The following is a 13,867-nucleotide window of genomic DNA, read 5'->3' on the forward strand; positions in this document are numbered from 1 at the left end:
CGGAGGTAGAAGTCGCCGGGGGTTGAAGGGAGAAAAGAAGGGAACTCGAAACCCAACTATTTATCGCCGGAGGTAGAAGTCGTCGGGGGTTGAAGGGAGAAATTTTGCAGAACTGTTGGTTGGGAGAGAGTTGAGAAAAGCTGGAGAGAGAGGAGAGAGTGGTTGATTTGGATTGAAGAGGGGTGTGGGTTGGGTTGATTTGTATTTTTGAAAAGATTAGAAAGTTTTGAAAATATTAATCAAGTCCACAATTAACTTAATCAAGTTTTCTAATGATGTTTGACCCTATTTGTTGGTCAATGTCACCAATCCTTCATTGAAGACTTAAAAGACACCTTTCCTTCAATTTTCTCAATAGACATAACCCTATAATGTGTCCGTTTCTGTAATGTTGGCTCGTATAACTTCATATCATCGCATTAAGCAACGACTATGCAAGCGCATTTTTGAATCCTGATAGAAACAACCTTTCGTAAAATAAATGTAAAGTAAGACTAGATACTATAGACATTTATAATTCGATTTTTCTTCAGATGTTGTTAGAGGTTTCTACATCGAACTGCCTTTTCAAATTAGGTTGAATAAAAAATAATTTGGGAAAATAAATGAAATAAATCAAAAAAAAATAAAGCAACCTTTTGTAGAAATATGAAGTAAGCTACGTAGAATAGGTCTTTATTGTCCGATTTTTCTTCAGACTTCGTACATAATAAGAACTTTAATACACCGGACTATCTTTATAGATTTCAAGACAGGTTAAACCAATAATCAAAAAAAAAATTGGTGAAATAAATAAAGGGCAAACAACATATATAAATTCCAATAATTTGGAGCTTAATCACAGAAAAATTTAATATTTGCATAATTACTGAAATCCCAATTTTGAATCTGCCGAGACATATAATTAGCTCCCAATACATCCAATGATAATACATTTTCTCCTTTATAAATATGCATGATTAACTCCCGATATATTGTTTTCGATTTGGATCTGTCGAGATATATAATACATCCAACGAATATTTTTTTTCTTAATAAAAATACATAATTAGCTTCCGATATATAATTTTTTTAATACAAATACATAATATAATTTTTTTTAATGTTAAATCAATCGAGATACATAATTAACTTTGATATATTCAATAATAACACATATTATATTAGTTGTAATTTTTATAATTACTTTGTTAGAGAAAAAATTTATATAAATATAATAAGTAGAAAAAATTTATATAAATATAATAAGTTAAGATATATGTATATGCTATTTTTCCAAACTTTAATGCATCATACTACCTACAGATTTTAAGATAGGTTAAACCAAATAAAATATATATGTTTTTTTTATTAAGAAAAAAAGAAAGCAAGGACCACAATGTGAAAAATCCAAAAAATTATAAAACCCCCAAAGCATTAATTAAGCTTCTATAGTACTTTTAAGCACCATAATCACCCCCACCCCCACGCGACCCCCACCCCCCAACTCTCCTAAATCCAGTTATTGTATGTATATATATATATATATACACATAGATACACATTTGATCGAGTTAATGAAGCCTCAATGCCTTTGAGAATTTGAACATTTTTTCCTTTTTTTTTTTTTGTATACAAAAATGGAGGAAGAATTGCAGAAGCGGTTTACTGATTGTGTCTATTTTTTAGCATCTCCTTTAACTTGCAAAAAGGTATAATTACTCTCATTTTTTCATTTATATTTCTTCGATTTTTTTTATTTTTTACGTAACTGTTTGTGTTAATTTATGTTTCCGATTTATATGGCATTTTTTTTGTTGTATGTAACTGTTGATGAATGCATTTTATATTAATTTTCTATATGTGTATTTGTTTAACTTGTTTATCTGAAATTCCAAGCTGGGTTCGAATTTGTGTAATGTATAATATTTTCTGTTGAATTTTTACAGTTATTTGCCTCATTTTTGTGTAATGTATGTATATATGTGTGTGTGTGTGTAGGACTCATTGGGTACGAGGGATAAGGGAGAACTAATCCCGAGATCAATTTTAGGATGAGTTTATTATCCCATGTTTGGTTGGGATATTGTCGCGGGATAACTTAACCCGGAATTATTTATCCTCGTTTGGTTGGAGAACAAGTTATGGCGGGATAAGTTATCCTTAGGCTCCTTTCTTTGGGGGACAACTTATCCCGGAATTATTTATCCTTAAGGCTCATTTGGTTGGAGAACAAGTTATCACGGGATAAGTTATCCTTAAGGCAAATTTGGTTGGAGAACAGGGTATCCCGGTATAAGTTATCCTTAGGGCTCGTTTGGTTAGAGAACAAGGTATCCCGGAATAAGTTATCCTCTATGTTGCTTGGACTCTTCAAAAATGTCAGCGGGTGCGTGTCGGATTTTCCAAAGCTAGTGTATTTTTGGAGAATCTGACACGGGTGCAGCATCGAAAGTGAAGAGTCCTCGCAACTTAGGTTATCCTTAGGGCTCGTTTGTTAGGGGAACAACTTATCCTGGAATTGTTTATTCTTAAAGGCTCGTTTGGTTGGAGAACAAGTTATCGCGGGGTAAGTTATCCTTAGTGCTCGTATGTTTGGGGAACAAGTTCTCCCGAGATAAGTCCAAACAAACATGGGATAAACTCATCCTAAAATCAATCTGAGGATTAGTTGTCTCTTATTCCTTTCCTCGTACTAAACGAGCCCTTAAGTGTTATTTTTATCGCACATTGAGGGTGGAGTAACAATCTTGGGATAGCTATAGGTAATACCCAAGATAATTGATTCGGGGATAACTTGTTTCTCAACCAAACAAGCCCTTAAATTAATTTCTTAAACTTTGTGTCCGGCAAACAACTAGTATAAAATTGGAACGAACAGCGATTTAAATCTGTGAGTGTATGGATCCTGATGCACAGTTGGATGTGTTTCTGTTTGGATTAGGTTGCATTGATTTCTGAGATTTTGTTTTTACAATGGAATGGTTAAATGGTGAGATTATGCAAGAGGAATTCAATGGATTGGGGATTTGGGTGTTATTTTAAAGCTTTCTAGTAAATTGAGTTGATGATCCTATTGTGGTTCTCTGAAGTCGTGAATTCAGTTAGTCGTTTTCATTTAGTTTGCTGCATTGGCGCTTTTTCTTTGTTTAAGTTATTATTGTGTTAACAACAACAACATGCCCACTGAAATCCCGAAGTGAGGTCTGGGGAGGATAGAGCATACGCTGGCCTTACGCCCCTACCTTGTGGAGGTAGAGCTGTTTCCGGAGGACAAGTTATTATTGTGTTTAATTGTTCTTTATCTATAGTTTTAGTTTTTAAGTTCAGGTCTAATAAATTATGGTTTAGAAATGATGGGATCACAACAATCAAGAGTAGTGGGCCTCAATACAATGAACATTTAGCGTTTTTGCTTAACTTGTGCCACCAGTATCGGTTATTTTAAATGTTTCTGTTACCTTTGCACTTGGGATTTGTCATATCAAGTATATTACCTGACTACCTGAGTTTTCTCTGACGTGAATAATTTTGTTCGTGTGCATCTTGTCTCATTATTTCAAGTACTGTTTCTAAGAATCTGATTTTGTGATATGAATTTTTGTTCCAGGGAATGGAATGTGAATATCGACATAGTGAGATAACTAGGCTCAACCCCAGGGATTGTTGGTTCTGGCTGGATGGAGGCTGTCTTAACCCAACATGTGCTTTTCGACATCCGGTAAGAACAAACCTGTCTGATTTGGACATGTTTTTACTGCAAAAATGCAACAAACTGAATATGCTTTTGTTTTGGCTTGAATATTTCTCTCAGAATACTGTTGTGTTGAGTTCAGATATGTTTTAAATGTCCCATCTGTCGAAATTTAACAATATTTGTGTTAGTCTATAGAATAGGACAATTACAACTTCTCTACCATCTGCTTAAGCTCTAGAATAGTAGAACCACCACGACCTAAAAAGTAGGAAAGTGCTTCTTTAACAGGTAGGTATCTCATTATTCTTTATCTCCTGTTCCCAAGAAAACGAGATATCATCTTGTTGAAGAAGCATTTGTCCTACCCTCATGAGTCGAGAAATATAGATCTTCACTAAAAATTACTGCCTCCTCAAGACCTTTGTCAACCAAGTAAATGAGATATCTTCTTGTTAAAGCAGTTTTCCTGTCATTACGAGTCCCAAAATATAGATCTCCACTTAACTGTACTGGCTACTCAAGACTTGTTTATGTCAGCCAAATCCATGGCAATCATTTCTCAGGGAAATTTAAGTTTTTAACAAGCCTAGAGCACAAATTCCAAATTTGGTGCAACATTCTTTTGGGGCAGCAAGGATATATGAAACCCCAGGGTCCTTCAAATGTGCAAATCACTGAATTGACTAACAATCACTGCAATTATCTGAAGGTGTATGTGTTCAACAATATCTCCTGTATTATATACTTGTTCTTAGTATCCTCTTCATATATATTTTTATTCATAAGAAATTTCACATTTGAATATCATATATTCTAGCTAAATCTTAAAAAATTGGCGTTGACTTATCTATAATTGGATATTCTCTTTCAAAATGATTATCTTCAAACAACACTATCAAATATATATTTAAAGATTTCTCAGAAAATTTATTTACAAGGACACAGCTAACTGAGGTATCCTACTTCTTAAGTTGCGGTGGTTCTACCTTTCTTGAGGTTAGATAGACTGTAGCAAGTGTAATTGTCCTATCTGTGATCTATCATGCAAGAAAGCTTAGGTTCGGTTACCCTAAGGTGTTCAATTAGCGGGTTCCTTGCTAATATTGCATTCACTTATGCAAGTTTACATACAACAACAACAACAAACCCAGTGTATTCCCACCTAGTGGGGTCTGGGGGGGTAAGATGTACGCAGTCCATACCTCTACCTCTGATGAAGTAGAAAGGCTGTTTCCGAAAGACCCCCGGCTCAAGGCACGAGATACCACACAAACACATAGTAAAGCACAGAAGCAGACTTATGCAAGTTTACATGATCTTAAATAATTTAATGTCAAATTTCAGTTTGATTTGTCTTTCTGGGGTTTCCATATGTTGTACAATCTCGTTCGTGTAAATTTTACGTGAAATTAAATAATTTGTTCAGTATGCTTTTTTTACTTTTCCTCCACCTCCACCCTTTTTTTTTTTTCTGTTTTCCTAGTCCTTCCCTTGCCTAACGTTTGGGAGCCCTAATATTCCCTTTTGCATGAGTAATCAAATTGAGGCAATTGGTGCAAACCTTTTAAAGGAAATCTATATTTCCTTTTTTATTGGTTTTATGTCTTGAAATGACATTATTGTGAAGAACAGAGATCACTCATCAGGATTTTTCGTATGTAGCGCTTTCTGCTGAATGATTTTTCTTATGTAAAATATTTAAAGGAACAACAACTTTTCTTGCTTGTAAACTCTGAGGATATACCAACAGAATTTTTCAAAAACCTGCATTAGATCTAGGAAAGTGGTTGCACCCAAGGGTGTGGCCTAGTGGTTCAATGAAGTTGGGCTGAGCACCATGAGGTCTCAGGTTTAATTCCCAATAGAGACAAACTCTAGATGATTTCTTCCCATCTGCTCTAGCCTTGGTGCACAGAGTTACTTGGTACCTGTTGCTGGTGGGAGGTGGCAGGTATCCCGTGGAATTAGTCGAGGTACGGGCAAGCTTGCCCGGACACCACGGTTATAGAAAATAAATAGATCTAGGAAAGTGGGTTTCAAGTACTTTGAGATTTAAAAAGATCACAACTGATCAGTTCAGAAGCATAATTTTAACTCCTAGAAATTCTCTGTTGAGGAAACTTTTGGTTCTGCTCTCTCATTCCCCTGAATAGCAACTCCTCGGTGACGGGTTTACGTCCTTGTTTCGCAAAAGCGTCCACTTTCTCAAGCCACAGTAAGATTCTGCAATATACCTTACTTTAAGTACGTAGTTTATACATACAAACACTAACTTATAACATTCCTTCTTCTTCTGTCTCTTGGCTGTAAGGTTTTCATGTGTCTATTGAGTATTGATTACAGTCCTTGTTGCAAGGTCCTTATCAAAGAGGCTATTGGGGCGGTGGAAGTTATATTGGGTGAAGTAAAAGTGGTGGGTGATCTCGCAGCTGGAGAGCATATATGCCCAAAAGACAAAAAAAAAGGACGATTTATGATTAACCTTGTATACTGCTAAAATGTGGCTTTTGAAGAATTTTACGCTTCTGGTTCCCTGCCTGTACTCTTTCATGTATCAGTAGAGACAATGCTTCTGAATGAATATGGACTCGTTTTGTTACGAAGCGTTTTTACTCTTGAGTGTGGATTTTTCTGATATAAATTTGGATTGAGTCGAGCCTCAATACGGATAGCAAACACTGGATGTGAAACAAAAGGAGAAGAGACAATGCTCCTTAATGGGAATTCCTACATTTACCTCAATCCGGATTCGTGGCAGAAAAATTCACGTTGAGATTAAAATGCTCCCGTACAAAAAAGAGGGATCATCTCTAGGTCACCTTACTTTAAGTGGGTAGTCTATAATACAAACTCTTACTTATAACATTCCTTCTCCTTCTGTCACTTGTCTGTAAGATTTTTGTGTTCAATTCTTCCATAAACGAATGTTACCAATCCTGTATACATTCATAAGATGCTAATAAGTAAGAAGTGCTCATTTTAATTCTTCTGGTCGAATAGGAACGAGGCTTTTGGGGGTATAAATGAGTTAAGTACCTGGAGACTGGTTAACAAGGAGGGATATCTTAGTTGAAACGACCGTCCACCTCCAACCATGATGTGTTGGGGATTCGAGTCACCAAGGGAGCAAAGTAGATAGGTCAGTGTTGGGTAGGGTGGTTTGGGAGGTGGATTTACGATACTCCAGCGAAACAATGAAAAGTACTTGGAGAGTGGTTGTTAGATCTTCCAGGCTCTGAAGATTTTTGTGTCTGGGTTCTCGTTGGTTTGGTCATTCCCTTGTATGACTTAATTTTATGGATTACTTAAGGACCTAGCAAACAAGAAATTAGATGCTTTAAAGCAAATATTGGTCTGACTTTTCCTTTTTTCTGAATCGACTTAAATTGCTTCTTGAACTTGTTATTTTAAATTCTTTGGTCATGTTAAGTGCTAACTTTTCTCTGTCCATTTTCTCAGCCATTAGATAGCCATGCTGACACATCATCTGAACTGGCTCCGCGACCCAATAAATCTGCACTGCCTGTTAACAAGACAAATGCTCCCTGTTACTTCTATTTCAATACCTATTGCAAAAAAGGTGAAAGATGCTTATATCTGCACGGACCTGATGATGGTACAACTGCATGGAAATCCTCGAAAATAGCTTCTGGAGTCCCTGATGGACCAACAGCTGAGAAGAAGATATCTGCAGGAAGTGAAACTGGTCCTTCAGCAGTCGAAAAACATCCCGATTCTTCTGAAACAGGGCCCAAGGCAGCAGCACATGAATATATCAAGTCAAAAGTGGATCTCCATTTGATGACTAATAATGTTGGTGCGCTGAGTGCGTCTCATGAGACTTCGGGATCTCCTTCTGAAGAAGCTACTGCATTCGGGTTAGATTCTTTAGTCCCTGCTGAAGGCTTTATCCAAGGAGGATCCGATTTGTCGCCTAACCACAGCTCAGATGAAGAAGTGGATGACCTTGTGGAGAGAGAGGAGTGGTTGGAATCATCTCCTGGTTTTGATGTTCTTGTTGATGATAGAGTAGAAGGTTTGGGTCACGAAGAAGATCACAATTATATGCTGCACCATGATATGGAAGACAGGGAGCTTGATGAACGATTTGCTGGATATGATTTTGAGAACAACCTCGAGTATGATCCTGCATATCCAGATTTGAGAATTGCGACTGAGGAAGAACTAGATGATTCTTATTATAACATTGAGAATCATGAAATAAATGAATATGTCAGAGAAATCACTATCCCTGCTCATGGAAGACAGAGTGTTGTATCGCGTAAAAGAGAGTTGCGTAGAGAACTGGCTTTTTGTGGAAGAGGCAATGTTGACCTCCGGGACACTCTGAAGAGGCGACGAGTCAATGAAAGTGATCCTTCAAATCACTCATTTAGAAGGTTAGCCCTATCTAGGTCGAGTGCCCGTGAGCAAGACAGAGACAAGCATCGCCCACAAGGTCTCCCGTGGATGCCTCAAAGACTGGCTTCAAAAGTGGAGAGAAACTCTTCTTTCTCCCCTCACTTTTTGGACCGAACTCTTCCAGACACTGCCAATCGGCTGAGAAGGTTGAGACAATCTCAAGGAAGCAGTTACAGACAGCAGCATTTCAAGGACAGGAGACGGGGTCGGCCACGGCTTTTTGCAAATGAACCCCCTAGGAGGATGGCTACTAGGAAGAGAATGACTGAAGTTCCAAAGATGTTTAGTGCACCCAAGACTCTAGCTCAGATTAGAGAAGAAAAGCAGAGAGGAAGAGAAGATGGAAATTCTTTCGAGGGGACCGGTCCTTCTGGAGGCAGTGAAAGAGAAGATTTTTCAGGTCCAAAACCTCTCAGTGAAATTCTCAAAGACAAAAGAAGGCTGGGTTCAGTAGTGAGCGTGGGCAATTAGTAGAATTTAAAGGGTTTTGATGAAAACTTGGTTTTGAAAAAGCAAGCTTTACTCTAAGCTTGGTGCAAAGTTTTGTTAAAAGGGATGTGAACATGTACAATTTTCTGGATTAGCATTTGAAACTTTACAAATTTTGAAACAGTTTAAAGTCATGGATATGTCGTAGAAAAGATTGTGCAATTGAATGTTACAGGAACATTGAAAAGTAGCCTTTTTTTTTAACTTGGAAAAGGCATGCTGCATTCTCTGGTTAATCTCTTTCAGTAGATAGACATTACTACTTGAGCCGAGGGTCTATCAAGAACACCCTCTCTACCTTTCAAGGTTGCACAGGGGCGGAGCCACTTTTAGCTCGTGGGTTCATCCGAACTTCCTTCGATGGGAAATTATATTATTTATACATATTAAAATTATCTTCTATGTATATGTAGTTGACGTTGAACCCCTTTGGCTTGTTCATATGTTTACTTTTGAAACCCTTAGTAAAAATCCACTGAGGTTGCATATATACTATCCTCGTCATATTTCACTCGTGGGATTGCATTGGGTTCGGTGTTGTAATAGATAGACATTACTCCTTGAATCGACCAGGGTCTATCGAAGCAACCTCTCTACTTCTCAAGGTAGGGTTAAGGTTTACATATATACTATCCTTTCTGGACTTCACTTGTGAAATTTCATTGGGTATTTTGATTTTGATGTATTCGATAGACATACTATGGAATTGTTAAGAAATCTTTCTGTGAAACTATTGTATTCTATATCTACTCTTTACCAATTGTCAACTTGATCACGTCATCATTGAGATTCATCTCAATTCGAATTAATATTTGGATATAGATACAGTATTACCTCTCTTTCTTCTTTTAAACAAAAGAACGATTAAAGGTTTTTTATAGGAAAAATAACATAAACATACACTTCAATTATCATATTTACACAAAATTTCCATCCTTACAATTGTAATTACAAATTCTCAACTAATTATGTATCTTCTTTGGATGTATCAGCAACTAATTATGTATCTGGACAGATTCAAAATAAAAAAAATGTATCGAAAGTTAATTATGTATCTTTACAAAAAAGAATGTATCTCCGTTGCATGTATCGGGAGCTAATTATGTATCTCGACAGATCCACAATCAAATATGAAAGAAAAGACAAAGAAATGCTAGAATATCGAATTCATTTTCTTTGGATCTAAGCTGAATCTTGTAGGGTTACCATTATCCTTTTTGTAGTAACGAATCGTGTACGTGTTCCTACGAAAAGGGATTTGTTTATTTTTTGGGGTCTCAAAGGGGCGTGGAAACACATAAGAACTCTTGAATGGAAAAGAGAGATGTAACTCCAGTTCGTTCCTTCGAAATTGGTAGTCCATCCTATTTCCAATAGGGCAGTTGACAATTGAATCCAATTTTGATCATTATTTTCATATCCGTAAGAGTGTAAAAAGAAGGCTCCGCTCCAAGTTGTTCAAGAATAATGGTGTTGAGTTTCTCGACCAGCTTTTTCTTTGAAAACGGAGACTGTTCCTTCCTCCAGCATTGACTTTCTTCTTACATTACTCCTTGAACCGAGGGTTTACCGAAGCAACCTCTCTGCCAGGGCCGGCTTCAAGGTGAAGCCATCGAAGCAAGCGATTGGAGGCCTCATTTTTTTTAAAAGCATTATACGTTTGTAGTTTTTTTTAGATATTTTTCTTTAGAAAATATCAAATATTTCTTAATATTTTCTTCACCACATTTTAATTTCTCTTAAACTCAAATAAAAATATCACTTTAGAAATTCAAGATTAAAGTTGACAATACATTAAAAAAATTTCTTTAATACTCTCAAATCTAAAAAGAACATCTAATAAATAGAGGTAACTCAGAAAACCATACTTTCTATTTATTATTTTGATTAATGGGGAGAAAAGAATCAAAGCAACAATTACAATTGAATCAAAAAAGTTGAAAAATAAGATGTGTTTCGGTCAAATAAAAAGATTTTACTATTTTATGAATGCATATTTTTCTTAATCCTATGTAATTGTCTTAGCTAAAAGAAGTTTTTTAAAAAGAAAATTTCAAAAATATTACTTAAGCTTAGAAAAAATATTTCAAGAGATATTAAATGAATTAAGCATACTATTAATTGAAAAGGAATTTTTTCGAATAAATCAATTACAAAACAGTTTTATTTATAATTTTACACCTTAAAAAGCTATAAATATAGATTTTGTAAAAAGAAAAATTCAAAGCCTCATTTAAAAATTTTATTTTAGGCCACCAATTATGTTGAGCCGCCCCTGCTCTCTGCTTATCAAGGTAGGGTTAAGGTCTGCATATTCACTATCCTCCTCATATTTTGCTCGTGGAATTACATCGGGCATGTTGTTGCAGTAGGTCTGCATTATTGCATATACATACTATCCTCCTCATACTTTGCTCATGGAATTACATTGGGTATGTTGTTGCAGTAGGTCTGCATATACATTATCTTCCTCATACTTCGCTCGTAAAATTTCATTGAATATGTTGATGTTGCAGTAGATAAACATTACTATGGAGTTATTAAGTAATCATTCTGTGAAATTATTGTATTCTATATCTACTTGCCTTACCAATTGTCAACTTGATCATCTCATTATTGGGATTCATCTCAATTCTAATTAATATTTGGATATAGATACTATATTACTTCTCTTTCTTCTCCTTTCAAACAAAAAGATAATAATAAAGGTTTCTAGCATGAATAGTGTTTAGGTCTAACCATCATGAATAGTGTTTCTTCCTTAACCAGAGGTCTCAGGTTCGAACCGTGGGTATGAAAAAATCCTTAGTAGGGAGCGCTACCCTCGAATGGTGTCCTACTCGGCGCGAATCCGCATTAGTTGAACTCCAATATGGGTACCGGACACCGGATGGGAAATAAAAAAAAAAGTGTTTAGGTCTAATTTCTATTAGTTTGGTTGAATTAGTCAAACTGACTACAATCGTTAAACCCAGAAAATTATACAACGAAAAATAATATGTTAAGAAGATTCATTGGATTCATAGGTTAAACATTATATTATTTTAAAGAATTGGCGTAGTTACGTAATATTTGAGACATCCCAAAATAACAAAATCAATTACTTTGAAATGATCTGGAAGATTTAGAATAAATAATCATTGTATTTGCTAATGGGTAGTGACATTTTAGTACTTAATGAAATTTTTCCATGAAAGCTGATTTTATATTCAAAGATGGCTGCTACTTTTATACTCTTAATTTTGACTCATCAATTAATTTTTTTACTTCCTCAAAATTGGTTTAATTTACTACCTTCATATCCAACATATTGTCCTTTTTGGCTCGTTTTCATTTCGGTATTCGATATTCGATTTTCATTTTGAAACATAATTAAATTTGAATTCATGTATTATAAAGTCATTATTTTTTTTGGCTTATTTTCATTTCGATATTCGATATTAGGTTTTCATCTTGGGACATAATTAAATTTAGATTCATATATTATAAGCCATTATTTTTAGAAGCAACACCCTAAATTAAATTTTTTCCGTTTAGATATTATAGTTCAAAATCTCTAAGTATGAAGAGATTCTAACTATTCTGTCAAAATATTCCATATCCAACATATTGTCGGATTGTGATCTTACAAGTCGAAATTAGATAATCTAATTTATAATGATGTATTACCAAATCCAAACTTTGACTCTGCATTAGTAGAAAATATTAGTGAAAATAATGTATGGATTAGTTTTGGTATTATAATTTTTTTTTTTTTGGCATACTTTTTTGATTTTTAGATACAATTAATGTAACTATGTAAGTATTAGTTATACTTTATATTATTCTATGTATTAGTTAATATGTATCGATCATTGAATTTGTTGGGTTCAAAATTGAGAGGGCGTCATGTGAAAATTTAAATTTTATAAACCATAAAGATAATAATTCGGACAACAAAGAAAACATACTAAAGAACATATTATTAATATGATTTGGTCAAACGACCTATATATGAAAAACTAAGACCTACATATGAAAAATTAACATTAAAAAAACATAAAATATATTCACTCTCTTTAAATGACTATATTGTGGATGCTATTGTAAAACTCTACTTCTAAAAAGGAATAAAGCTAATAGAAATCTAATACGAAAGAGATTTTTTCCTACTAGAAACCTTTTCTACTAAGAAATTAGAATAAAGCTAGTAGAAATCTAATACGAAAGAGACTATTAGGAAATCTTTTCTCCTAAGAAATCTTTTCCGAAGTAAAACATAATTATGGTAGAATACAAGTAACGTAAGAAATTCAGGACAAATCGTAACAAAATTACCAATGTCAAAGTTATTAATGCATGAATTAGCATAGTTAAAGAATTAAATTGTGTCTGAAAGTATACAAAGCTACAAAATATGGAGCATGTTTTTTCAAAGAAATATTTTTCTAATACATATTATTTTTAATACATAAATCAAATAATCGACACAAAATAGTATTAGCATAATTAATTCCAATATATAACAAATGTTTGCATCATTAATACATTTTATTCAGCATTATTCTTATGCACCCTATCAACTACCCCTTAGAGTTTTAAAAGTCTGTTTGGCCAAATTTCCAAAATTCTTTTTTAAAAAAAAAAAAAAAAACTTTTCTGAGAAATATTTGTATAAACAGCAAGTAGTATGTTATTACAATATCTATAATTATAATTTAAATCGAGCAATTTATTTATTGTCCGCAATAGTTTCCGTGTGTAGACTAAAGAAAGAATTAATGAAGTTTTATGAAATTTTTAATTAGTTTCACTAATTTCAAAGGGTAGAAAAATAATTTCAAGCACTACAAATGTGATAATCATTTATTTTATTATCATGTCATTGTCCAACTCGCTCTTTCATATTTTATTTCTTGTTAGTATATGTCAATGATTGAATAAAATTCAAGAAAATGTCATCACCTGCTTTAAAATTAGGACATATAAGAAATTCTAAAATTTATAGAGTTTAAGTTATATATACGGTCAGAATAAATACTTTACTTATATCATTAATTTATCCATACTTATTGTAGTTATAAATAATAATTCAAGTTTATTTTCAAGATTACAGATCTATATATATTTTGAGGCTTATCTATAGATATCATCAGGGGACGTTGGGGCGATGCATGGTAGTTCATTGAGTCTCATTTGCTAGAATAATACATTATATATACAAGGTAAAATCTATATTACAAAATTTCATTTGTGTCTTCTTTGCATACTTATCTTTCTGTATTTTGAATCTTCTTCATA

The 13,867-nt window shown here is 34.1% G+C and overlaps 1 protein-coding gene across 1 annotated transcript; it reads left to right on the plus strand.

Moving 5' to 3' along the window:
• Positions 1-1,362: 1,362 nt before the first annotated feature.
• Positions 1,363-8,777, plus strand: LOC107848365 (zinc finger CCCH domain-containing protein 34). The gene is made up of 3 exons (XM_016693127.2): positions 1,363-1,691; positions 3,590-3,700; positions 7,136-8,777. Exons 1-3 carry the CDS (start codon positions 1,620-1,622, stop codon positions 8,567-8,569), a joined length of 1,617 nt encoding a protein of 538 aa, XP_016548613.1. The 5' UTR covers positions 1,363-1,619; the 3' UTR covers positions 8,570-8,777.
• The last annotated feature ends 5,090 nt before the right edge of the window (positions 8,778-13,867 follow it).

Source organism: Capsicum annuum, chromosome 9, assembly GCF_002878395.1.
Source record: "Capsicum annuum cultivar UCD-10X-F1 chromosome 9, UCD10Xv1.1, whole genome shotgun sequence".
Classification (NCBI taxonomy): Eukaryota; Viridiplantae; Streptophyta; class Magnoliopsida; order Solanales; family Solanaceae; genus Capsicum; species Capsicum annuum.

Coding starts and splice junctions, on each gene's coding strand:
- LOC107848365 (XM_016693127.2), top strand. CDS start 1,620: ATGGAGGAAGAATTGCAGAAGCGGTTTACTGATTGTGTCTATTTTTTA. Junction 1,692..3,589: donor CTCCTTTAACTTGCAAAAAG/GTATAATTACTC, acceptor TTTTTGTTCCAG/GGAATGGAATGTGAATATCG. Junction 3,701..7,135: donor CATGTGCTTTTCGACATCCG/GTAAGAACAAAC, acceptor CCATTTTCTCAG/CCATTAGATAGCCATGCTGA.